This window comes from Podarcis raffonei, chromosome 4 (genome assembly GCF_027172205.1).
Source record: "Podarcis raffonei isolate rPodRaf1 chromosome 4, rPodRaf1.pri, whole genome shotgun sequence".
Classification (NCBI taxonomy): domain Eukaryota; kingdom Metazoa; phylum Chordata; class Lepidosauria; order Squamata; family Lacertidae; genus Podarcis; species Podarcis raffonei.
In genome coordinates this window covers 73,176,154-73,202,090 of record NC_070605.1, presented here as the reverse complement: position 1 = coordinate 73,202,090, position 25,937 = coordinate 73,176,154, and the positions used below count along the sequence as shown (strand labels likewise).

The following is a 25,937-nucleotide window of genomic DNA, read 5'->3' as shown; positions in this document are numbered from 1 at the left end:
TTGGAACTTTGGTGGTTTGCATTGATTTCAACAATCGCACCTCCCTTTTCATCCAGGCCATACGCCACCTTTCCATCAAGTGCCTTACTCCAGATGTCCTAATGCAGATCAGTGACCTCCGACCCACCTGCCTTACCCGACTTAAAAGCGGGAGCTTGTTTTGTTGTTGCCCCAACTCGCTTTCTCCGCTAGGTACAACACTGTAGCAAAGTGAATTGTGTTGGGCGTCGCTTCTTACAGAGTTGTTGGCGGAATACAAACCAGACATCCACCAAATATGCCTTCCCCTGAGTTCCTTGGAGGAAGGGCCAGGTGGCAAATCTACGTGGCTGTATTTGTGACCAGGTTCAAGAAGGTGAGGTTAGGATCGAGCCCTGGGTTGCCCCCTCCTGGTCCGGAAGCGCCTTCCGCCATGGATGCTCCAGGAGCGCAGTTTCTGCGCGCGCGCGCCATTCTTCGCTTTCCACATTGATCCTCGATTTCCGTGGCTGATTCCCTCGCGTCTGATTGGTTTTTGCGCGCAGGCTTGACGACCCGTTCCTTCTGATCTAGGGAAGCCCGCGCCCCCTTCGCTTGTTGAACCAGCTCTCAGCTGGGCGTGGGGTGGGGGTGGGGAGCAAGACCCCTCGTAAACGTCAGGAGGCCCGTCGACTGAGCCGAGATCAAACGATCAATCCTAGTTCCTCCAGATAATTATTTTAAAATTCACGCCGGAATTGATCTCCTTTTAAAAAGCGCTTTTATTAATTGTTTCCTCTCCCTCTCCTCCTCTCTTCCTTGGTGGAGGTGGCTGAGGCTGCTGTTTATGCGCACCGGCGGATTAATTAAAAACAGCCTCCGGGGAGAGGTGGGGAAAGAGAGAGCGGGAGGGTGCGCGCGTTGTTTTAGGGTCCTGTTAATGATTTAGAGCCATCCGGAAAGTTTCTTGCTCCCCGATCCGAAACACAGAAGGCGGAACGGAGTGGCATCTTGCACTTGCAAATCAAAGATGCACGACGCAGCGCGATCCTATGCGCGCTTACTCGGAAGTGTGCACGAGGGTCGCAGCTTCAGAAGGAAGGGGGGGGAGGAGAGGGCCGTGCTAGACAGGAAACAATAATTCAGTGCCCCAACAAGATTTGTTAAAATTGGAGACGAGGGAAAGGGGAGGCGACGCGGTGCACGCAGCTTCATTAATCAATTCTCCCCTTAAGGACGCCAGACCAGAAGAGGCGATTAGAACATTCTTGCCTGGTGTTTGTGGCACGCTTTAGGTGGGAAAATCTGGTGTTTTTAAGGCACCAGAATGGACCGGATATACCCCGCTGGATCCTTTAACAATTGTCTTCAGTCTGTGAAAGGCTAAATCCTTTGAGATTTGAGTTGTAATCGTGCATTCTCTCCCCCCCCCCCACCCCAGACACACACAAAGGAGGAGGGGAAACAACCAACTAGAAATTCCCATCTATCGCGGCACATTTGCCAATATGTGCAAACAAACGTCATTTTATGGAGACGGGCGTTGATGCCGACAGTGGGAATGAAGATGCCAGCATCCGAGCGAGAAAATGTAATTTACTTTAGGGAATAAAAATCCATTGGTATTTTACTTGCGAGTAAGAGCGCCAGACGAATGTTCAGTTGGAAATTAGTGCCACTGAATTTAATTTGTTTCCGGGTAAACACGTTTAGGATTTTCCCAATTCCAATTACACTTACTAAGGAGCTGCGGGGTGGGTGGGTTTACTTCTGAGTAAACATGCATAGCACCTAAGCTTCTTCTTTTTTAAAAATGAGTTTTCTTTTTAAAAGGAGTTCGCCCTAAGGAAAACGGAAGCAAGAACAGTCTGCAAGGCTGCAGTTGGAGAAACCAGCCGGATTCCTGCTTTTAGTCTGACAGCACGTGTTTGGATGTGTGTGTGTAATTCGAAATAAATAGTTTTAATCCTGTTCATAGGTACCAGCATTCTTTTTTTTGCAGATAGTCCCAATAAGAATCCCCCATGGCAAATTGGCACAACTGCCGATTCGATCGACAGACACACAGAGACAGACTCATCCAGCATTTCATCTCGCCGGGCGAGAGAGCAGAGTTTAGAAATCTCAACATCTCCCGGGGCTTTGAAGTCTAAGGCTGCTGCCTGTCACCCACTTTCCACGCACAGTGGTACCTCGGGTTACATACGCTTCAGGTTACAGACTCCGCTAACCCAGAAATAGTACCTCGGGTTAAGAACTTTGCTTCAGGATGAGAACAGAAATCGCGCAGCAACAGCAGGAGGCCCCATTAGCTAAAGTGGTGCTTCAGGTTAAGAACAGTTTCAGGTTAAGAACGGAGCTCCGGAACGAATTAAGTACTTAACCTGAGGTACCACTGTACTTGGGAACAAGTTCCACTGAACTCCCCAGTAGACTTCGATGTAAGAAACCCACCCCATCCATTCTGGCGTAAGCCTTCCGCGGGCCCAAGCCTCCTCCACCGGACAGAGGGGCGGCGGGTGCTGTGGCCCACGAAACCTTAGGCTACAGATCGCATTTGTTAGTCTTCACGGAGCTCCGGGGCTCTTCCGTGCCATTTGCTGCAAACACACACACAGACCCCCCCCCACGGGACAATCTCTCGAGCCACTGGGAGCCCCTCTCCCTACAATGACACAAACACCCAAGGAGGGGGGGGGTCTTCCTAACCCTCCCTTAGCATTAGAGGAAGGGAAGACCACGTTCCTGAGGAGAAAGACATTTGAACGAAAGATGCCTTTTTTTTCTATAACAGGTTTCTACATTCAAAACATACACATCAAGAACGACAATGAAACAACCCCTCGGTCGCCCAAGAAAAACTCGTCTCCAACTGGCACGGATTTACCTTTTTATTGAACAACCAGAGTCCGCTCTTTTTGTTGTCATTTCCTCCCCCTTCCCGGTTGTCTAGCAAGAGTTGGCGGCCCAGCTTTTCTCCCCCCGCTCCTAGCGTGTCCATAATAAGCAGAAGATCTCCTGGTAGCCAGTCAGGTCTTCCTCGAGTCTCTCCCACCCCCGCCGCCGCCGCCGCCCCCACGCCTTCCTTTCCGTTTGGTTCCTGCGAGCCATTGAAAAGAATGCGGAGAGATACCTGTTTGGGAGGAGGCTATGGGATGGAGTGGGGGAGGGAGGGTGGGGGAGAAAGAGGAGAGGGAAAGAGTTTCATTGGATTCCTCCCTCTCTCCCTCCCTCCCTCCCTCTCCCTGCTCTTTGCCACCCTTAAATCAAGGTGCGACGGGTGCCAAAGCGCGATGAAATGCAAAGAAAGCCAATTGCTGGCCCGAGGTGGGGGGAGATCGCTCCTCGGAGTCCTGCCTGCGACTCTGGAAGAGGCAGTAATTGCTGGAGACAGAGAGAGCTGGGGGGCTGGGCTGAGGTAGCCATGTATAAATAGTGTGATCTCCCCATTGAAAGGCATAAATAACAGCGGGAGGGATCTAAGCCCCGAGACAGCGCCCCGTGTCTGCTCTTCGACGTGGTCTTCCTCGCTGCTTGTCACGAGGAGGAGGATTTAAAACAAAACACGCGCACGCAACGCGCAACACCACCTTCAAGCAGCAGCAGCAGCAGCCTGGACCGACGAGGCGGCCCCCTGGACCTCCTGAGTGCAGATCTCCACCCCACCAGCCCCACCACCACGACCCACGCCCAGATCCAGCCGCTGCAGCGCGGAGGACCTCTTCACTGTGGATCGCGAGCGTGCGCTTCTTCTCTCCCCCTCCCCCTCCCCAGCCACCGGGTCGCCATGGAAGAACTTACCGCGTTTGTCTCCAAATCCTTCGACCAGAAAAGCAAGGAGAGCAGCAGCGGAGGAGGAGGTGGTGGCGGCGGAGGTGGTGGAGGAGGCGGCGGCGGCGGCGGCGGCAGCAGCGGCGGAGGAGGCACCGGCCACAAGAAGGAGACTATCACGTACCGGGAAGTTTTGGAGAGTGGGCTGGCGCGCTCGCGGGAGCTGGGCGCCTCGGAAGCCGGCAGCCTGCAGGAGCTGGCCGAGAGCGGCGCGCACTGCCCGGTGCACCTCTTCAAGGAGCACGGAGACGGAGACAAGGACAAGCTCAAGGACTTCAACCACGCCAGCCGGACCTCGGAAGGTAAGGAGGGCACCGGACCCACCAGGCGAGGCGGTGTGGGGGTGTGTGGAGGGGGGCTCTGTCTCTCCACCTCCTCTCCCTGTCCCAGACACCAGCGCCAAAGGCCTCGAGGCTTTTTGGGTGGGGAGGAGCGGTTGGGCAGGGGGCGATCTAATAATAATAATAATAATAATAATAATAATACTCCACTTGTCTAGCAACAGCAGGAACGGCCGCTGGGATCGTGAAGCACTTCTGGAGAGGAAAGTAGAAGGAAAAGGGAGAGGAGGGAGAGAAACACCCAAACTTTCCCCTTAGCTTTTCTGGGAACAATAGGAGTGCATGGAGATGGGGGGCGGGCGGGGAGGAAAAAGAAAGAAGCAGGTTTCGCATCGACGACCCGATTCGATCCGGAGCCCGGGTATCCTTTGCCCTGTTGCCTGCCTGTGTTGCTGCCCGAAGGAGCTTGTTCTGGAACGAGCCTCCAACGTCGTGGCTACAATTATGGCTTCTTTTCTGTTTCTTTTCTTCCATTAAAAAGAGGCGTAAGAGAAGCCAAGCTCAGGGTAAACTGGTCAGAGGCCTGCGGGGAGGATCGAAGCAGAAAAGAAGGAAGGGAAGGAAGGAAGGAAAAGCGCATTTAGGATTTTGTACCCAGTCCGTGTCGATAGTTTCTCCAGGTGTCAGTTCCTTCCTTCCTTCCTTCCTTCCTTCCTTCCTTCCTTCCTTCCTTCCTTCCTTCCTTCCTTCCTGATGTGTAAGATAGAGTCCCTTCACCCCGGGCCACCAGATCGATAGCCTATAGAAGGGAGCATTCTGAGGGTGACGGAAAGTAAATTTTTAAGAAAGTTGATAAAACGTTTTTCGGCGATTTAAGACAGGTTTCCTCCAGGGCAGACGCGATGGGATTAAATGCAGCAATCCCTTAGGTGTGAGAAGGGAAAACTTAAAATTAAAATTCAGCAGGGCTGCTCAGTTATGTTAATCTCCCTTCCTTAAAATATGTTTTACTCCGCCATTCGTTCTGCTCCTTCGCTTCGTAAAATAATAACGGTGTGTTGGATCGATAGTATTTAGGAGATTTGGGCCACTTGTACCATAAACAGAACAAAACGAAACGAAACAGCATTCTGTCCTTTATAGAAAAGCCCTATCACTCAAATCTGCTCGCTCCTTTAATATCAATTCTACATATTATTAATAATTATTTTTTATGTTCTATTAGATTCGTTATAATCGGAAGGAGATCTTAGACGTAGGGCTAAATAAATGAGAATTTAATTTCTGGGAAACTTTAATAATTCCAATTTCATATATATATTAGAGAGAGAGAGAGATGGGCTTTTCAGAATACATTTTTTTAAATAGTAAGGTGTGAAATCCTTCGAGTTTCCTGAAATGCTGTCAGTTCCAATGCACGGTTATTGTTTTGGGAAACAATATACATATCTAATATTTTATATGCATAGATAGCCGTTTATTGAAAACGTGCTTCATTCTCAGCAGTCACCTGAACACGCAACTCTGAAATGTCATAAAATATATTGTAATCTCTCTCTCACACACACATCTCAAGTTTGTAATTGTTTTTCGGTTAAAAAAGAAAGTAATTCAAAAGGGTATCAACCTCAGGAAGAATCCAAGGAGGAAGACTGGTTTCCAGCGGTACAACAAACATTACAAGCGAAAAATCATTACCATATTTGTGAATGGTTGGAACGCTGGAATGTGTCTCCATTAAAGGGAGTTGTAAGGGAGGCAACCCCTCGAACATTCGTTGGGAGCAAAAAATGTAGCGATCGTGGGCCGGAAGTGAGTTTCAGCGGAATCAGGGCAAGATACTACTGGACAGTGTGTGTTGAGAGATATTGCTCCTCGTGTCAAAAATCCGTTAGCTTCACACCTGTGTTTGGTAGCTGTTGTGCAAAACAAAACCCTGTAGGTAACCACAACACTGTATTTGAATTAAAAATTTCCCCTCTTAATTCAAGGCTGCTACGTCGTATTTTTAAAAAGCCACAACAGTAAAAACCTCTGTGGCTGAGGATACAATTAAATATAGTTTTATGTACAATCTGAGGCTTGCCTGGGGATTCTTAGGCAATTCGGTGTGTCCCATTAGTTAAAATTATGCTTTAAACAAGATGCCCTGATTCTTAAACTTATTTTACTTGGAGGTATATAATACTGTAAAGCCTTTCGATGTCAGAAGATTTGCATGTAAGAGGTAGTAGGCTGGAACGCAACACTGCTCCCTTAAAGTCAAACCAAAACAACAGAACTGGACAGCAGAGGTTTAACCGTGTCACTCCTGATCCCAACCCACTTTTCCTTGGGAGGCCAGTTAGAATGGAACCGAGGGGATTTACTTCCAGGGAATGCGCTTGGAGACGGGCACGTCTGTGTAAACCAGCTGTCCGACAGGCTGCAGTCCTCCGCGTTGCCGCTGAACTTGCCAGTAAGTAAGTTCCACGGAGAGGAAGGGCGCCCCATTGGGCCCAGCAAGGCTTCCTTCCTAGGGTGGGAAGGGCGTCCTTTGCATCTGGCTGGAGAGCGCTCACGTCGAGGTTTTTGCCGGTAGTGTGACCTGAGCTCCCCAGGTGAAGGCGGCAAGAGGAAGTCCCTGCGCCAACCCCCGAATTTCCAATCCCTTTCAGAACAGGCGAGATGAAGTCCTCTCCCCCCCGCCCTCTGCCCAGTCCCTCGTTACATCTTCACGCGCTCCTGTTCTTTGCAAACGTGACGTTTTGCTGCGGGAGTGACGTGTTGGCCCCTCAGAAGGCCAGCCGTGGCTGCGGGGCAGAGAGGGCGTCCAGGCCAGACTCTTTCTGCCACCCAGAGCGCACCAGGCCCAGGCTGCTGCTGCTGCTGCAACAGAGGCGCTGTCTTTTCCTCTGGGTCCTTCCTTTCTTATCGATTTCTATCCCGAGGGAGGAATCTTCCCCCAAACGGACCATACCTGAGGCTTGGTGGCTTTTATCATTAATATATTGGAAAGGCGATTGGTTAGAAGAATATCGTCTTGTGCCATTTGTTTTTGTTTTTTGAAGCACAGCCCACAAAAGGCAGCATTTAACCTGCTCTGGCCAAAGGTCACCCCGATTATGTCGCCTGAATCATTTCTAATGGTTACCTGGTCACAGGAAAGCTGGGTTCATCCCGTGTGTGTGTGTGGGTTCCCACATTCCTAAAGCCTCTCAGTTGGGGACTATGGATTCTAATATCCTTTGGATTTATTTTAAAGCGCGCGTAACGGAGCGAAACAAACATGCCGTTTTTCTGGTGCTTTTCTTATTGCTCAGTAGCTATTAGAGGGGGGAGGGTCCCCCATGTCTTTAAAAAGCGTGTTTCCGATCCCCTTCCGCCACGTCTAGACTGCAGAATGAGGCCCCGATCCCCTCCCGGTGGAGGCGACTGGCTAGGAATAGTAGACACGTCTCAGAGCCTCTCTCATCTGAAAGTGGCCATTTCCTCTTTACACTTGTTTCGCGTAAAATCTTTACTACTCTTGGCTTGCGTGGGGTATTTGGATCATTAACTTTCCTCAGGAGGCTTGTCAGTTCAGCAAACCTAGGCCACACTTCCTAGCCGCGACAACATATTGCCACCGAGGTATGATCCTGCAGTCTTCAAAATTAAGATGATTAAGTTTGTATGCGTGGAGAGACGGGAGATGTCCCTTACAAGGGGCAGTTAGCAACCTTAGCTGGAGAATATGTGAGTCACACAAGGTTTCTCTAAGGACCATCACCTGTTCTGCCCACAAATAAATAAAGAATTTTCTCGCTGCAATAGGAGAAATGCAAGGAGACACAGAGAAAAAATATACCCTGGCTGCGTAGCAGTCAATTACGTTTTTATCAGAGGAAGCTCTCCGTGCGCTCCGAAAATTTACTAACGAATATTTCACTCAACCCCCCAAATGTGTCATCTGAGCATAGGGGACGATGCCAACTTTCGCTTGTCTTTCTTTTGGGGGCTCACGGGGCGACCGTCCTTCGCCTTGGCTGGGGAAACTATGTGCCCAATTCTCCCGCCTCGAGGGCTTTAAGGAGGAAATTAAGGAGGCTTCTATGATGCGCAACTTTGTTGTATTCGTTTCCTCTTCCCTACCCCCATCCCCCCCCCGGCAGGGATCTATGAGTGCAAAGACAAGCGGGAAGAGGTGAAATCCGAAGACGAGGACGGCCAGACCAAGCTGAAGCAGAGGAGGAGTCGAACCAATTTCACACTGGAGCAGCTGAACGAGCTGGAGAGGCTCTTCGACGAGACGCACTATCCGGACGCCTTCATGAGGGAGGAGCTGAGCCAGAGGCTGGGGCTGTCGGAAGCCAGGGTTCAGGTAAGGCAGCCTTAGAAGAAGACCAGAGTCCTCCTCCTGCTGGCCTTGTTTCGGATCTCCGTCTACCCCATTAAAATCCCCTCCTTTTTGTCACGCGCAGCACCCGGACACGTGTGACGGAGGGAAGGGGCCAGGAGCCATGGGGGGGGGGAATTCCAGCCACTGGCGCTGCTCTCGATTTCTCGCCCCTTTAGAATCTTCAGCAGACACGGAGCGTTCGAAACATCCCTGAGTGCCGCTCGCTAACCAATCAGAGGCCTGATTAGTAGCCCCAGCCAGGAACGAAAAACCTTTCCCTTTTCCCTTGAGGTTCTACTGCTCCTCTTTTATTTTTATTTATTTTTTTAACAGGGAGAGGGTGGGAGCAACTTCGGAGAACAATTGGTGTAGATCAAGCTAGGCTGGTTGGGTGCTCTGGGACTGGATTATCCAGAGCCGGGAGTGGGGTGGTGGTGGTGGTGGGGAAACGTGCCTCTATTTGACTTGCATAACAAGGGTATGAATTCATGGTGCCCCATCTGCTCCGTTTGTCGATCCCTTGGAAAACAGAACGTCTCCCAATCCTCGAGGAGGTGTTTGGGTTGTGGGGCCTGCCTGCTGGTCATGCGGCCAAGGCATATGCTCTATACAAGAACAGATTGTTGCCTTTAAAAATGCATTTATTTTTTATTTTTTTAAAGGCCTTTAGCCTTGCTCACTAGAGAGAGACGGGGGGGGGGCTGGAAAAGAAGCAAACAAGAAAATAGATATAATTAAAAAAGGGTGGTGCAGGTTGTGGCGATCGATCCCCCTCAAACAGAGGTTGTGCAAAAAGGAGGGAAGAAGGGGCTTCGACTAGATGATCCTTGAGGTCCCTTCCAACTCTACAATTCTATGATTCCATGGAAGTGATAAACCTGTAGCATGTCTTTAGGGTCAAAGGCATGTGGGGAAGGCTGAGCTCCAGCTGAGCTTTTATTCTGGCTGAACTCCCACAGCACCAGAAAACTATTTTAATGAACCACGCTTCCAGTTCCCCCAGTGTTTTTCCTTGGAGGTGATGGTGGGAGTCACACTAGGAAAGGGGAATCTCAGTCTAAATGCTCTAAGTCAGGGGTGGCTCGCCAGATGTTGACCCCGCCAGATGTTGCTGCACCAAATTTCCCATAATCCCTGACCACTTCCCAGGCTGGCTGGGACTTTGGGGGGTTAGAGCCCCACGACTCTAACAGAAGAGTTAGCCACCCCTACTTTTAGTATGAACGCCCCACTAATATTAGTGGGGTTGACTTCCACGTCCAGCGTTCAGCAGCATTTTTGTGCGCCTGGAACGCCTGCGTGTAATTCCTCTTTACAGGGCAGGTCTGCCATTTAACTTTTAAAACGTTTCTTTGTAGGCTATTTCCCCGCTGAAACAGCTGGGGAAACTAGGCTCCTGAACAGTTCGGGTTTTAAATAAATACAACAATAAATGAAATATTCCCCAGGAACGGAACAACGCTTACTGGAGTGCTCTTCTTGGAAAGGAGAGCTTACGAGGGGGAATACTGAGAGAGGGGGAGGGAGAGAGAAGTCGTGCCTCCCACCCCCCCCGCGCCGAAGATTGATCTAACCGCCCAAGATAAATGAATGAAAAGATTAAACTTTGGCTGAAGGGGACATCAACTTTTATGTCATCTTCCCAGCTCCTTCTAGGCGAGCCGGTATAATATCTTGCCAGAGCCTTGATGTAGCGTTTCTATAAAAATAAATTACTCGTAGTGTTTCTATAAAAATAAATTACTTGTAATTGAATTCCGCACTCTTTCTTTCAAGTAGTTTATTACCGGAGTAGCGCGGCACCTTAACAGGATATTCATAGTTACAGGAAAATTGGCGTTCCAAGTGCTTGCAGGTTTCATGAAATATTCCACCCTCTCACCTCCCCCTCCCCAACAACTCTCTCTCTCTCTCTCTCTCTCTCTCTCTCTCTCTCTCTCTCTCTCTCTCTCTCTCATATTTCTGAAGAGGGAAAACACCTTCAGACTCTCCCCACCCCCCCAAAATAAAGTCCAGAGAAAGCCGTTTTAGAGAGAACCCTTAATTAAAACATAATCAGGATTCGATCGGCTAAAAAGGACTCGGTCGGCATCTTATTAAAGGAGGAAGAGAAAAGGAAGGAGACCGAAGGGCGAAAGCAACAACAACCCAAAGATATTTTAATACTCTCCGAATTGCCTCCTAATCCCCGTCTGTAGCGCCTGTCCCTTGTTGTTAAAGGATCTAGTTTCAATTTAGTGTGGAAATGTGCTGTAAATAAATTGGAGCTCCTACGGTAGCTACTTCTTATTAACCTTTTATTTTTAGTGTTGTACCGGCAACTCATATCGCCCAGCTGTCAGGGTTATAATTGAAAGTTATGAGACCATAGTGAGGAGCAGGCAGTAATTCAATTACGAGCAAATATCTTCGGGTTTTTATGGCGCAAGGCTAAATTAAATGTCATTATTCACTGTCTCTAATGGAAATCAAAAGGAAATCAGATTAGAGCATTTGTGAAAGAAATCACTGAGTGATCCTTAATGAAGAAATAACTGTCTAAAACACTGTCCTGCGCTTTACTTAGCATATTCATGACTACTTGGAATTGATCGGGAATCACACCCGGGCTGATTTATGATGGCTGCGCGCGCGGGCTAATTCATCACTTTTATTCCTCATCACTTTCGCCTTTTTCCAAAGCAAAATAAAAAAATAAAAAAGGGAAGGGACGCGTTTCCTTGCCCAGCTGGGCACAGCGGGTCTTTTTAAGAAGTGCATTTCAGGCTCCACTGGTACGAGCCGGCAGCGTTTAACGCGGATTAGTCCTCCACATCACACGCCTCTCGCAGGCTGCTCCTGACCGGGTGGTTAAAGCTGGGTAAAAGGACATTTTTGCCCCAGAATTTGCCACATATCTGCACCCGATGTGTGATTAAAAAATAAAAATAAAGTCTGCCTCCTTTAACAGGATAACAGACGACCAAACGACCCTTGGGGGTGGGGAAGGAACTCTCCCCGGAATTGGTATAAATTATATTATGACGAGTGGCGTAGAGATCGGAATTAGCACAGAGGCAGGTCATGGGAGTCATTCCAAAATCATTAATGCTGGATAAAGAGCTACACACACACAGAGAGAGAGAGAGAGAGAGGGAGAGAGAGGGGGGGATATAGAATGAAGAATAAATAACATGAGGGGCATATTCATTTTTACTCATTGGTTAGTTATCTGTCAATACAGTACAGCCACCCTCTGTCCTCAGACAAGATAGCTGAAGGTTTTCTGTTTACAACTTTTAAATGCACATTTCCTTCCCCGGCTTAATTAAGCAGGATTATTTAAAACTCTGATTTAGGGTAAATTATTATTATTATTATTCTGACACACCATAATAATAATAATAATAATAATAATAATAATAATAATAATAATAGAATTCACCCTAGCTAGAACCCAAATATTTCGGCTGAATTTGGCTAAAGCTGTAATTTCTCAGCACACCGGAGTTTCACTGAAAGCAATGGTCCTTTCTCCCAAGGGAGGCGGAGAGATGGCGGGGGTTGATACTCCAAACGTTAGTCCGCTTGAAGTGGCTAAGTTTCCAGAGGTGTTCGAAAGAGTCTTAGAACTGTAAAATTGGAAGGGATCGCAAGGGCCCATCTAGTCCAACTCCCTGCAGTGCAGGAATCGTTTGCCCAACGTGGGGCTCGAATGCAGCACCCTGAGATCAAGAGTCTCACGACTGAGCGAAGAATGCCTTGCTGTGGCAAGCCCACGGCACCCGGTATTCCTAGGCAGTGGTCTCCCATCCAAGTACTAACCAGGCCTGACTCTGCTTAGCTTCGGAGATCCCACGAGACTGGGCGTGTTGAGGGTCGTACGGCCGTCTATCTATTCCAAAAGGCTGTGCTGCGTGTTGCGCTCTTCACAGAACCAGGAAATCCAAGGGAGCCAGAGACCAGGACATTAAAAGGGAAAGGGGACATTTCCACTGGTAAAGAAAGCTCCCTTTCAAAAAGTTCAGGGATCGCTCAGAAATTGAGCAAACTCCCCCCCTCGTTTCCCCATCTTTTAATTTGAGACATCACCTATTAGAGACCCGGATCAGGGAGGGGGAAGCGACGCCACTAGCGCACGTGTGAAGGCGGCCAATTCCTGTTGAAGAAACCCATTCCAGTACCCCTGGATAATTAATGTCTTTGGAAGCCTTTCTTTGCACTAATTACTCCGTTGTAAATGGCCATCATTAAGGCAATTGAAGAAAGCTCGGAGGCGAAATGTGATGTAGGAAGTGCAGTTAGTATTAATTAACCGTATGATCAACTTGGCAAGCTGAGGAACTTGGAGGGGGGGGCGGGGCGAATGGGAGCGATGTTTGCTTAACTCCCAGATTTGATCTGTCTCAGCAGACAGAGGCTGACTAAAGTTTGATTTAGTAAGAGGAGGGGGGTGGAGACACTGAGCATTTGACGGTAGACGTAATCCTTTAAACATATTTGTAAAAAATCATCTCCTTCCCCTCTCATGGGAGAAGGCTCCCATGCTGTTTGGTACGCCAGAGAGATCTAAGGACACCCCCCCTCCCTGCCTCAATTTATAATACACGGGAATTTCCGGAATTAGGGGAGGATTACTAGGATGACAATTTATTATTTTTAAAAAAAAGAAAAAGAATAAAATCTGATGTCAGAATTAGAAATAATTCCTTCCACCCAAATTTTGAAAGTGTTTGATTGTCGCGTGGAAGTCAAGCCTATTTAAAAGTCAATCGTGGCTCTGAAAAAGGGATTTATGGTGGGATCCATAACCCAGTCAAAAGACAAATGGAAAGGGGTAATTGAAATCTGTTGGATTAACCCCCTTTGAATAATCCTTCTGGATGATTTGCGTGGAATTAATTGATTTCCTCACAAACGGAATTTGCATTCGAAGTTGAATTGACTTTCAAGGGAGGGTTTGGGGGTCGTGGCTATGCAGGGCGGTCCTGAGCATCGTTTACTCGAAAGTAAGCCCGGCGGAATTCAACGAAATGCTGTGCCTTGCCTGTAACGAAACAGGTTCATGCCACAATATACTTTTTAATCTTCAAGGAAACTTTACTGGTTTCGCTACTTTTCTAGAATTGCTTTCTGTGAAGTTCTTCTAGGATCGCAACCTTAATCACTGGCAGCCTCTTCTGTTGCATGGTTGCTCGGGAATAAATCCCAAGTAAATGAAGAGTCCCTCCACTGAACCGTGATGGGAGTTTCTTCCGAGCAATCAGTGTTTGGGTGTGGATCCATGGCTGGCCATTTTAGTGGGCAATTCCCAGGTCAGCATGGAAGCATATGACAAAGCCCTAATAAACCCTGGCAAAAATTCGGGAATAAAAGGGTTTAGCTGAAACTCACCCCGCCCGCCCCGCCTATTTTTCCTTAAATAGGCGGAAAAAGCGATGCCGCACGAGTCGACATAGGGGGAAACCCACTCAAACTGGTCCTTTATTTCTATGCGTTCAAAATTAACCTCGAGGAAACGCCACTGCCTGGCACACAGGGGGAAAGGAAGCCACATTCAGGCAAATTGAAGGAACGCTGGACGTGAGAGAGGAAAGGGTGTGTGTGTGTGGATGTATGAGAGATGGATGTGAATTGTAAATCGGCACTTAGTATTGGGCACTTTTTGGGGGTGTGTGTGTGTGTGGCGATCTGTCACATTTCTGTCTCATTGTTTAGTGTGTGAGCCGATAACCTCTTCCCCCCGGGGAAATCTCCCTTAGCTGCCTGCCAGAAACCTATACTTGTTCTCTCGGCAGTAAACCCCATTGACTTCCATGGGGCATGCTCCAAGGTCGGTGTGGGCATTGGATTGCAGCTTGGCTCTCTGTTTCTGAACGCCATCTGCCTGTTTTCCTGATTTCGAATAGGAGGTGCCAACAAGAGGCTCTTTTTTGCTTCGCTCCCCCGGTTTAAAAGCTAGGCAAGCGGGCTGTCTTTGTTGCTGGACTAAACAGTTTCTTTCTTTGGATAGCCCCTGAGGCATTTTGTTCATCGGCTAGTTCGATATAATGATTTGCCCCCTTTTAATATTCCGCCTTTCCCGGTGAAAGGGAGCACAAGGCGGCTGGCAACATAAAAACATTACAAACACACACTTTTAGGGAGGAGAATAGTGTCCCCTCCCATTTCAGACCTTATTTGTTTGTTCTTCGGGTGTCCTCTCTATTTCTGGCCGGGTCCCTCAAGAGTGACTGCTGTTCTAAATCTAAACCTTTAGATCGGAACATATTCTTTGGTTTAAAGAAGTGCGCGCGTGGACCTGTATCATTCACGTTATGGGATACTGAACTACACGCATAGCTCTTAAAATACATTGACTTGTTTGAGGTCTAAGCCTTGAATATATCCTTGCAAAATTCCTCCCCTAGTGGGGGGGGGTCCAAATTGTCCCTCCTCCTTACTGATATCCAAAGTGCTATAAAATGAGCAGTTGTGCAAGCTTCGTTGTCGCGCCGAGGCGGTCAGTTTCTGCCCGGGCTGTCGCACTTGACCCTGTAGGTGAGGGCTCATATGCTTGACCGGTTCTCCATACAGTATTAAAAACACGGGAAGAGCTTCATTTCCTCTGCACCAGCCTAATGGTCTCTGGGAGCGGAACTTTGGGGATGTTTCATGGCTGTGTCTAGCGCCCCCACAGGCCAATCCATGTATTGCCTCTCATACGTTCGAAGGGTTGCTGCCCTTGGGGCTCCGTTGCGCCACACTGGCAGCCCCTTCCTCTGAATCCCTTGAGATGGGGGAAGCAAAGTCTCCTTTTGACCAGGACTTTAAAGAAAGGGGGGGGGGAAGGAAAAAGAGGGAGTACGCATGCGCGGGGAGAGAGCGGCTACACCCCCGCATCAACTTCGCAGTGCTTTGCGAATTTGGATTCGCAACCTTAGGAGGGAGGTCGCTCCTGGCTTGACTGCTCCTCTTAAAAGCGCTTGTTTGCTTGACTTTGACACCAGCAATGCTTGGGAGGATCAAGATGCAAACTCTGCATTTTACAACAGGGGACGACTTTCTCCAAGCTGAGCATTGTTGCGTTGGTGGGTTTTTTTTAGCAGAAGTGCGAATGAATCCCATTTCGATTCTTGTCCGATTCTCTGTTCGCACTCGGATCTCACCTGCTCTATTTGCACCTATAATTGTTGCATTGAAACTCGTCTCATCACTTGCAGCCCACATTTTCTGATCTAGTGGCTCCTTTATGCTTTTTAATAGCAATAAGAATAATACAGAAAGTCACTGTTCTCAGGTCATTTGTATTATTTTTTAAAAAAACTGAACTATGTGTGTATATGGGTGTGTGTGTGCACAATCAACAAAAACCTCTAAGAGGTTTACACAGCCCCCCATTCTAGTGCACAACTGTGGCAACCCCTACCAGTTCAGACGTCAGGATTGCTTGTCATTCCAACAGCGGGAAAGAAAATGCTGCATTTATACCATTTTAGTGGTATAGCACAGGCTATATAGGATGGGAGGGAGAACGCTTTCCTATTTTCTTATTTCGAAACACCTCAGGCTGCAATCCTATACACGCTTACCCGACAGGAAGCGCCATTGAACCCAACGGGATTTACTTCTGACACTTATAAGGATCACGCTGTGAGTCCCTTGAAACCTGCTTACCAATACCACGACCCTTGTCTTAAAAGGGCCTTTGACTAGTCCTGCTGTTTTGCATGATGTATACTGTTACCTGTATGCCAAATAAACAAGCATTTCTCAGAGAGAAAGCCACCAGATGAGCAGAGCAGAGGAAAGAGAGAAGTTTCAGTAGCGTGCATAGCAAAACTGCCACTTTGATTTTGGAATAAGAAGGCGGGGGGAAGCGAAGTATAAGGTTTTCATCTTTCCTCTGCCTCTCTGAGACTGTGGAACACAGGCTGACATAGCTTCTGTCCTCTGACATTCGGACTCTATACTTTCGTGTGTTCTGAATATCCTCAAAAGCTTGTCCTTCTGTAGGTGGGTAGGAACTTACCTGTCCCGTGAAAATCAATAAAACGTTTCGACCAAAATAAAACTCCTTTATTGTACGAGCAATCAAAATGACACAAAACAGGGAGCAAGCTTCCGAGCCCAACAGGACTGAATATTAAGCAAGCGCGTGTGTGGGTAAGGGGGAAAAATGTCTGTATTGCTCAAAAAAAGTTTGTTTTTATAAGCACGGGTGGCTGCCAGACGCTTCCCAACTGATGGTGACAAACCTCTCTCCTCCCCTCATTTTCTTTGATTGCAGGTTTGGTTCCAGAACCGAAGAGCCAAATGCCGGAAACAAGAGAACCAGATGCATAAAGGTGAGTTCGAGCTGGAAAGTGCTTGGGTGGGCTGGAGGAGGGGAGGGGGTTGGCGAGCGCTATCCGGACCCCCGAGGTTCCTTCCTAACCAAGACACGTGTCTCTCCCCTCCCCCGCTTTGCAGGTGTGATCTTGGGGACGGCCAGCCACTTAGACGCCTGCCGAGTGGCCCCTTACGTCAACATGGGCGCCCTGAGGATGCCTTTCCAGCAGGTAGCTCGTTTTGATTCCTTTTCACCCGTTTCTCTCCCTGTACGTCCGAGGCGAATCGAGGTTCGGGAGGGGAGGGGCGCTGTAGGAAAGGACACGCCTCTTCGCGGGCTGTCAGACGGAAGGGGGCGGTGCTTATACGCCTCTCGCTGGGCAGGAGGCGTGGCCGGAGCGCAGGTCCGTCAGGAAGCCACGCCTCCTGGCGTTCGGGCGTTTTTCAAGGCTGGGATGGGTCAGTGGCGGAGGAGTGCACTCTGCGCGCCCTCAGAGGCGCCCTTGTCGACAAGCGTCCCCAGGTTTGGAACGAGGACTTGCTCACTGTGGCTTCCAAGTCTGGCTGCAATCCTGTTCACGCTCAATGTGGGAGTGAGCGCCATTGAAACCAGTAGGACTTATTTCTGAGTGAACACTGTGTAGGATAGTAATGTGGAGTGTTGCATCGTTTGGAAAAACAAAATTTCCAGCTACTTTTACTCATCCTCTTGGAAAGATGAGTACTACTGTTCAGCTACTGTTAGTAGAAACCAAACCCGTTGATCTCTGTACTGAACCACTTAAATTTCTGCCTTTCAAGTAGTCTTTAAAGGCACAACAGTTCTTACATGTGGTGGAAAGAATATTGAATACAGAGGGGAAGAAAATAAATCCAGGTAATTGTAGCTTAACTCCCCCAAATACCTAAATGTAGAATTCCATTATTTTTGTTCCTCTCTCCTAAGTAGTCATCCTAAAGCACACCTGCATTGCAGTCCTAGAAATGTTCACTCAGAAGTAAATCATGTTGCTTTTAATGGGGACATCATTCTTGGTAAGTATATACAGGATCATAGCTTGATCTGTATTTTGCTTAAGGGACAGGTGGATCCACACCATACATTTAAAACACATTCAACACACTTATTCTCCCTCCGCACCCCCCGAATCCTGGGAACTGTCACTCATTTCTCACAGAGCTACAGTTCCCAGCACCCGTAGCAAGCTACTTTTCACTGAGACTGGGGAAAGCCATGTGCTACAAATGCGTGGTGTGAATTCAACATTCCTGTGAAGTAGGTTAGGCTGAGAAACTGCTCTTTGTTCAAAGCTAATCTTTATCAAAGCAACAGAGAAAATACTGTAGCGCAAGCATGTTTCAGGACTCACACAACGAAACCACCTCCCAAACTTGCATGGCCATGAAGAAATCTGTTTCTCAGGCTCAGCCATCTTCTGATATGGGCAATAATAGAGACCTACCTTATTAGATTGATTTAAGTAATGAGTACTGAATGATGCATTCTCTGCCCTTAAATTCACTGTAAACCTGCTACTTGCAAGGGGATTTGAATGCAGGTCTTTAATCCTCCAGTCACTATGATGCACTAGCACTGTATGGAATGCAAAAACCATGCTTTGCTCACTCTTTTTGCCCCATTAGTCTTCATAACTGGGAACTGAATGTAGTCTCAAACACAAGCCATAGGGAAAAGTCAGTAAGCAGCAGAGATGCTTCAGCTCTCTTCTATTTACATCCTCCTATATAATTAAGCACCCCTGTGATTCTCGGGCTTCTGGAAAGGTCTCATTTATTTCAATCAGGGTTTCAGAAAAGTGGGGCCTAGGTAGTTGATTTCTTCTGCGGCAGTGTTGATCTCTTGCAGAACTAGAGCAACGTTGCCCTTGGTGATTTCACACTCAAGGCTTAAATCAGGGTGGTCCAAGGAGAAGAAATCAACACACATTTGGTTTCTGTTTTGAATTAGATCCTGCGTTGTTAACAGATTTAAGAAGGACATCAAGAGTTGTCAGCTTTTCACTCCCGAATGCTTGTGCCGTTTAACAGGGGCTTGTTCTGCAGCAAAGCAGCAGTGGTGGTGACTGTTTCTCTCCATGTTGTGAAGCGCTTCATCTCCTAATTTGCTGTAGATCAAGTTGCTGCTAAAAAGGCACACCTAGAAGAGCTGGGTGGAAATTTGGCGATCCTCTTACAAAGAGAACTCGGGGTGTGGGGTTGTTGTGGTCTCATGTGAAAATTCCTCTTTAAGAGGTTGTAACCTTGCATTGCCTCAAAGCTACTCGTGTGGACTATCTTACTTTCTTGAAAGTCACCCAGAAATGCTGCCATTCAGTCCAGTCTAGTGAATGTCTCCAAGGCAAATGATAAGGAAAAAAAAAGGAACAACCCAAAAGCACTTACTTAGCGAGGCAGGATGTGAGGGGTAGGCAGGCAGGCGGGTCCTTGTTTCAGCCCACCCCCCACGTGTCAGTGGGGCTTGGGTACTTCTCAGGGTGGAAATGTGTCAGAAGCAACCTCTGTCAAGGAAACTGGCCGATTCCCTGCAAAAGCACTCTAGCCACTGAGACACAGAGAAATAGAACTTGTTCCACTTTCTTTCCTTAAAAAACACAGGCAGGAGGAAGAAAATATTGGGGAGATGATTCTTTACCTTTCTTTGCCTCCCAATGGCTGCCCAAATATGTGAAACCTTTGCTGCTTTGTCAATTTCACCTTCATTAGCTTGAGGGTGAAACTGACTAGAAAAACAGCTCCATTTATTTTCGAAGTTAGACGTGTTAAGGGGAACTGTGGCATGAATAAGATGGCCATAGTTTTTGATGGATTTCTCCCACCCAAGGACAAGGGAGGAAGAGGAGAAAATAAGCAAGCCTGCAGACAAGGCCACATGGCAGGAGGCTTGCGGATGAGTAGCCAGCCCAGGAAGATCCAAAGCCTTTCTCTTGACTTTTCTCTTCCCTCTCTTAAATGTATCTTACCCTTTTATATACAGAGATGTCTGTCCAGGCAGTAAAAGCCTCCACACTTCCGGGCAGTGGGAGTGGGAAGGCGTGGAGACTATTGACAAGCACTTGGCTCTTCTTGTTCAGTTTTATTCAAATGTTTGAATAGCCACCTTCTCTCTCATACAGGTTGTCAAAGAGATTAAATTTAATCACACACACATACAACAAATCTTCTCCTATTCACCTAAACCCTCTCAGGCCTTGATAAGTGTCTAGTCCCTAGTCCCTTATGTTTCAGACGTCCACAAATAAATATGCTTTAAAATAGCCATAAGTGTCCCTGAACCATTGTTCAGTATTCTTAGAAAGTGGTCAAAAATAAAGAGATGAAGCGGATGTGATTCTGTTCACAGACTGATCCTGTATACCTGGCATGCCTTACATGTGGTGTAATGGTTAGAATGTTGGAGTAGGAGTTGGGAGATCAGCGTTTGAATCCCCACTCAGCTATGTGGCTCCCTGGGTGACTCACCACCTTTTAGCCTCACCCTACCACACAGGTAGGGAGGATGAAATGGGGAGGAGGAGAACACTACCTTGAGATCCTTGGATGATAAAGGTAGTATATAAATGTAAACAATGATAATGATAATAGAATTGGATCAGGCTAGCAACAGAGCCAAATTTCCCCATTCCACCCCGCCCTATACTTTTAAAAAAATTCAACAGCTTCAAAGCTAAACTAAGGAAAAATTATTTATAGCCATCTTAAACCTTATAAACAAAGACCAGAGAAGTTATCTGGCACCTTGGGGCTATAACTCTGCATCAGATCTGGCAGCATGTGTTCCTGTTGAAAGTCCAGTAGTGTTTAGGACCAGTTCAAACTCACTTTTGCAGCTATTTAATTACACCGTCGCCTTTTTAGTGTTATTATTGTTATCACTATTCAAAAGTCCTTTATTTGCTGGACGTGTGCCACAAGGACTTTAGCAGTAAGTGCAAATGTGTGTGGCTGCACTTTCTCTCCTGCACACACTTGTGGGTATGGCTCTCCTTTTTTAGTTCCTTGGATAAGGAAAAAATGTCTGTGTGACCTCCCAGGAAGCATTAATTTTGCTTGATAAAAAACACCATGGGGTAGGGCCTTACATTATAATATCAGGCCACAAGTGAGGATCTGAAACAAAATGTGCAGGTTTTACCAGAGTCTGTGGCTAAGGGGGTTGAAAAATTTGAGTTAGAAAAGATAGGTGTCCCCTGCTCATAGCTGTCAACTTTTCCCTTTTCTTTCGAGGAATCCTATTCGGAATAAGGGAATTTCCCTTAAAAAAAGAGAAAAGTTGACAGCTATGCCCCTGCTATAACACAGGTCTTACTTCATGCCCACTTTTTATTTGAAAAAAAACACACCAGTCTGCATGCAAGCCAATTGAACACAAGGCTTTTCTTGCAAACGAGTGCTTGGTGTGGCCTGGGAGGAGGTTTGAGAAGGCCATTTATATAGCTCTACATCTGGCCTGATATATAACAGTGGCCTACATTGCATGGCTGCTGTAAGTTGCTCTTTCTCAGCACAGCCCTCCAATCTGCAACTGGGGAAAAAAAGTGAACTACATTGCAGGTTTGTTCTATCCTGCTCTCTCAGTTCTACCTGCAGTGTGGGAATAAAAAAAATAAAGGAATGCAGGGTTCTGCAAACTCAGCTTCTGCTGATCTCCAATGTGCAATAGGGGTCTAATACCGCTGGACAACACTGCGGGGGTGCTACAAAGTGCCCAGAGCCTGATATGCAGTATTCAGGGTGCACTACACTGTGGGTTAAACCACAGAGCCTAGGGCTTGCCGATCAGACTGTCAGTGGTTCGAATCCCCACGATGGGGTGAGCTCCCATTGCTCGGTCCCTGCTCCTGCCAACCTAGCAGTTCGAAAGCACGTCAAAGTGCAAGTAGATAAATAGGTACCGCTCCGGCAGGAAGGTAAACGGCGTTTCCGTGTGCTGCTCTGGTTTGCCAGAAGCGGCTTAGTCATGCTGGCCACATGACCCAGAAGCTGTACGCCGGCTCCCTTGGCCAATAAAGCGAGATGAGCTCCGCAACCCCAGAGTCGTTTGTGACTGGACCTAATGGTCAGGGGTCCCTTTACCTTTATTACACTGCCATTAAGCCGTTCTCTCCCAGCCAAGGGGACGCTTGAATAGGTATCGTTATGTAGAGGAACCATGCTACAGAAAAGGAAATAGTTTGTGTGTCTGGAAGATATGGAAAAGGGGAACTCTGCAGTTCTAAGTCAATGGCAGTAAAATAATGAGTGGAATGTGGCAATTCAACAAGTGAAGGAACATCGGTAAAGGATTGACCACCATGTACAAGGAGTGGCAATGTGCAACAGTAGATTAATATGCTGAGACATAAGAAGTGCTCGTGGTTATTTGGGTCTGGACCTTAAGTGGTTTCTGATATGTTATGCTGACAACAGAGTGAGAGCATATTTCTGTTGCTGCAGATGACAGTGCTTAGAAGCAAAAACAACATTGTGATATCCTGTCGACTTTATTGTGGTATTAGCTTACATACCTTTTAACCACCTAGCCCAGTTTACCAGGAATCCACATTTGCCTGTTACGGAAAGCTATTCTATTCCTACAGGCTGCAGACCTATCCTGGTGTATGTCCCCTTGAAAACCCGGCCTATTTACAGATGCACAGAATGACACTCATTTGTTTACCCTCATGGAAGCTCCTTTACTCATTGTCCCTTTTGCTTCTGTGTCCTTCTTTTGCTCCCTCAGGTCCAAGCTCAGCTGCAGCTGGAAGGCGTCACCCATGCCCACCCTCACCTCCACCCTCACCTGGCTGCACACGCCCCTTATCTGATGTTTCCCCCGCCCCCTTTTGGACTTCCCATTGCCTCCTTGGCAGATTCCGCCTCTGCGGCCGCAGTAGTAGCAGCGGCCGCGAAGAGCAACAGCAAGAATTCCAGCATCGCTGACTTGAGGCTCAAGGCTCGGAAACACGCCGAGGCCCTGGGGCTCTGACATTTCCTCCCCAGAAGCCATTTTGTTGCCAGGGATGGACAATAGTATCTTTCCTCTATCCAGTCTTCGAGCTTGGCTGCGATAAGGACAACTGGTACCTTTTTAAAGGCCCACAAGTACTTGTAGACAGGCTCAGCGCTGGCCTGTTCCTTCTTTCCTCCCTTTCTCATCCTCTCCTTTTATTTTTTTCAAAGACTTCAGCAACTTGTTCAGTTGATCTGAGGACTGAAGGACCTGCTGGCCTATTTTCTGTTTTAAATTTTAATTTCAAAAAGCACTTAGTGCTAATGATTGCAGTTAAACTGTTCTTCAGCCACCAGATGCATAAATACTAGGTTTGAAATCAGTCTGGATCTCAGTTATAAGTGTCAGTTTTGGGAAAAAAAATATTGAGAAAACTTTGGAGGAAAGTAGATTTTTTGGGGGGCGGGGAACAGAACCCTCCAATCACGTGGCATCCATGAATCTTGGGACAAATGGAAGTGGACCCTGGCCAAACTGAAGATGATCATGTCAGCCCAACACCATTTGCTGCTGCCAGTTTTGCTACGTCGTGCATGTGCCTAACTTTAAACAACGTTTGAAAATCGCCAAGTATACTGAAACAAAAATGAAACAGAAAAAAAGGAAAAAGCTTAACAACATCGTGGGGCTGGTCTCCATTAAGATGACATTTCTTCTTTGTTGCCAACAGTATTATTTCAATCTCATGAATCTCTTCCATCGCTATGGAGCTGCTGCTGCTGCAGAACTGGTTTGAATTTAAACGTGGAATTTCAGATCTGAGACAAGGCAGTGTTTTCTAAACAAAGCAGCAATAACACAATGGGGTGTCCAAATGACTACATCCTTCACAAGGAACAACAAGAACAACAACAACTGAGTGTGCGTGTGAGAAAGAGAGACACCCAAATTAGTTGGTGATCCAAATGACGGGAACAATGATGAACACATCTGTTTTACTGAGAACCACCTGAACATGCTGAAATGCTTGTACTATGTGAACAGGTTTACTTCACCGTTTTTATTTCCAGATGTCTGGATCTCTGCGGAAGGCCTGCTTGGTTTACAGTATCTAGAGGGGTTGATTCATCTGTCAAAGATGGACACAGTTTTTTTAAAAAAGCATAATACTGATGCAGCGTTAATTTTAGTGAAATGCAATTAAGTGCAGTAAAGTGCAATACTGTAAATATTATAGATTAAAAGGGGGCGGGCGGGCGGGGAAATAGCCGTGCATTCTTTTTCTGTTAAAAACCAACTCTGCAGGAACTGTAACCTGGTCCTTTGTCTTCAGACCTGGGAATTGCCATTTGTTGCCAAAATGATAAAGTCTGGGCCTTCTACAGATTGGGAAAGAAATATGAATTGCATATATAAAAGAGAACCGCCATGATTATGAATCCAGTTCATGTGCCATATTTCTGGGAACTAAGCTCAAATGCCTGTATTAATTATTATAACTATAATTTTATTTTTATTTGGCAATTGTTTTAAAGTAAGGAAAAAACAACCAAGTCAATGTCATGTAGAGGTGGACAAGTTCAGTGGGGGTTTTTGGGGGTGGGTGGGGAAATTGAAGCCAATTTTATACACCAAATGCAAGCTCATTGGAGCTTATCGGCTAGTATGAGCTGCTACTACGACTCATAGAAATTGAGGAGAACTCCTTGAAATTATATTACCAAAGTGTCTAAGTTTATTATACCCACATTGCTCACTTACATGTAAATTCCTTTCAACCAATTTATTAACTGGTGCTTTTTCTGGAAACAAATACTGCTCTTGTCTACTTCTAAATCTGTTTTTGCATATGATATCCAAGTCTCATTGATGGAATCTTTGCATCTCAACAGCATAAAATCATTAAGTCTGTTCCATTGACCTTTCAGTGTATTTCTTTTTTGAAGCAACCCATTAATAGTTTGGGAGGTTTTTGTTGATATCCTCCCCCACCCCAGCGAAGTGTCCGTAGGACAGAATGTATTGTATTTCTTAAAAAGTCAATATTTTCATCTCTATCTCTCTCTCCCTCTCCCTCGCTCTCTCTTTTCTAACCAGCGTGCAATCTCATTGTCGGGATGGTTCTCTTTTCTCAGTTTATTTATTCTTCGCAAAACAATTATATTTTGGACAAGTTTTCAGAGTTGAAACATTTTGCTCGACTTTCCTACCTCTTTGTGAAAGCCCCAGTACCTCTTTATGTCAAGGGTATGGTGGAAATCGGAAATTAAAAATAGCTGCAGCAGCCCTGCACACCAATGTATGCATATCTATCAATCACATCAGGCACAGGCAAACTTGGCCCTCCAGCTGTTTTGGGACTACAACTCCCATCATCCCTGACCACCGGTCCTGTTAGCTAGGGATGATGGGAGTTGTAGTCCCAAAACATCTGGAGGGCCAAGTTTGCCTTTGTCTGAATCACATGGAAGGAAGTGTGTTTGTCAACACACTACAATCTGAACACTAGTTTTATAGAGGCTAACCTACAACTGTGAATTGTACTCTTGTAAAGCTTTAGTGAAATCTCTCTGACATCTTGAGTGCCCTGAAAAAACTACAATTCCCAGGGCGGCTTGGAGAACAGTGATAATGGTTAAACTGGATTTATGTTGGGAGTGTGGATCTGGCCTCAAATGCAGGTAGCTCTATGCTACAGCCAAATGGTGCAATCTGTGAGGGATGTGTTGGGTGGAAATCCCACTGAATGAAACCAATAGGAAGGAGGGAGGGACAATTGTGCTGTGTGCTCCTGAGCCAGGGAAAAACCAGCTAGAAAGTGGTTTATGAAGCTGTAAAGGTAAAGGGACCCCTGACCATTAGGTCCAGTTGTGACCGACTCTGGGGTTGCGGCGCTCATCTTGCTTTACTGGCTGAGGAGCTGGCATACAGCTTCTGGGTCATGTGGCCAGCATGACTAAGCCGCTTCTGGCGAACCAGAGCAGCGCACGGTAACACCGTTTACCTTCCTGCCGGAGCAATACCTATTTATCTACTTGCACTTTGACGTGCTTTCGGAATGCTAGGTTGGCAGGAGCTGGTACTGAGCAACGGGAGCTCACCCTGTTGCGGGGATTTGAACCGCCGACCTTCTGATCGGCAAGCCCTAGGCTCTGTGGTTTAACCCACAGCACCACCCGCGTCCCTTTATGAAGCTGTAGGTAACACCCAGTAGAGAATTTAAACATAATACTAATAACAGATCATCAAATATTTTAGCCTTCCCCAA

The 25,937-nt window shown here is 47.0% G+C and overlaps 1 protein-coding gene across 1 annotated transcript; it reads left to right on the top strand.

Annotated features, from left to right (window-relative positions):
• Positions 1 to 3,168: 3,168 nt before the first annotated feature.
• SHOX (short stature homeobox) lies at positions 3,169 to 24,108 on the top strand. Its single transcript, XM_053387311.1, has 5 exons — positions 3,169 to 4,091; positions 8,204 to 8,412; positions 16,679 to 16,736; positions 16,861 to 16,949; positions 22,460 to 24,108. The coding sequence occupies exons 1-5, from the start codon at positions 3,746 to 3,748 to the stop codon at positions 22,703 to 22,705; spliced, it is 948 nt and encodes a 315-aa protein (XP_053243286.1). The 5' UTR covers positions 3,169 to 3,745; the 3' UTR covers positions 22,706 to 24,108.
• Positions 24,109 to 25,937: the final 1,829 nt, after the last annotated feature.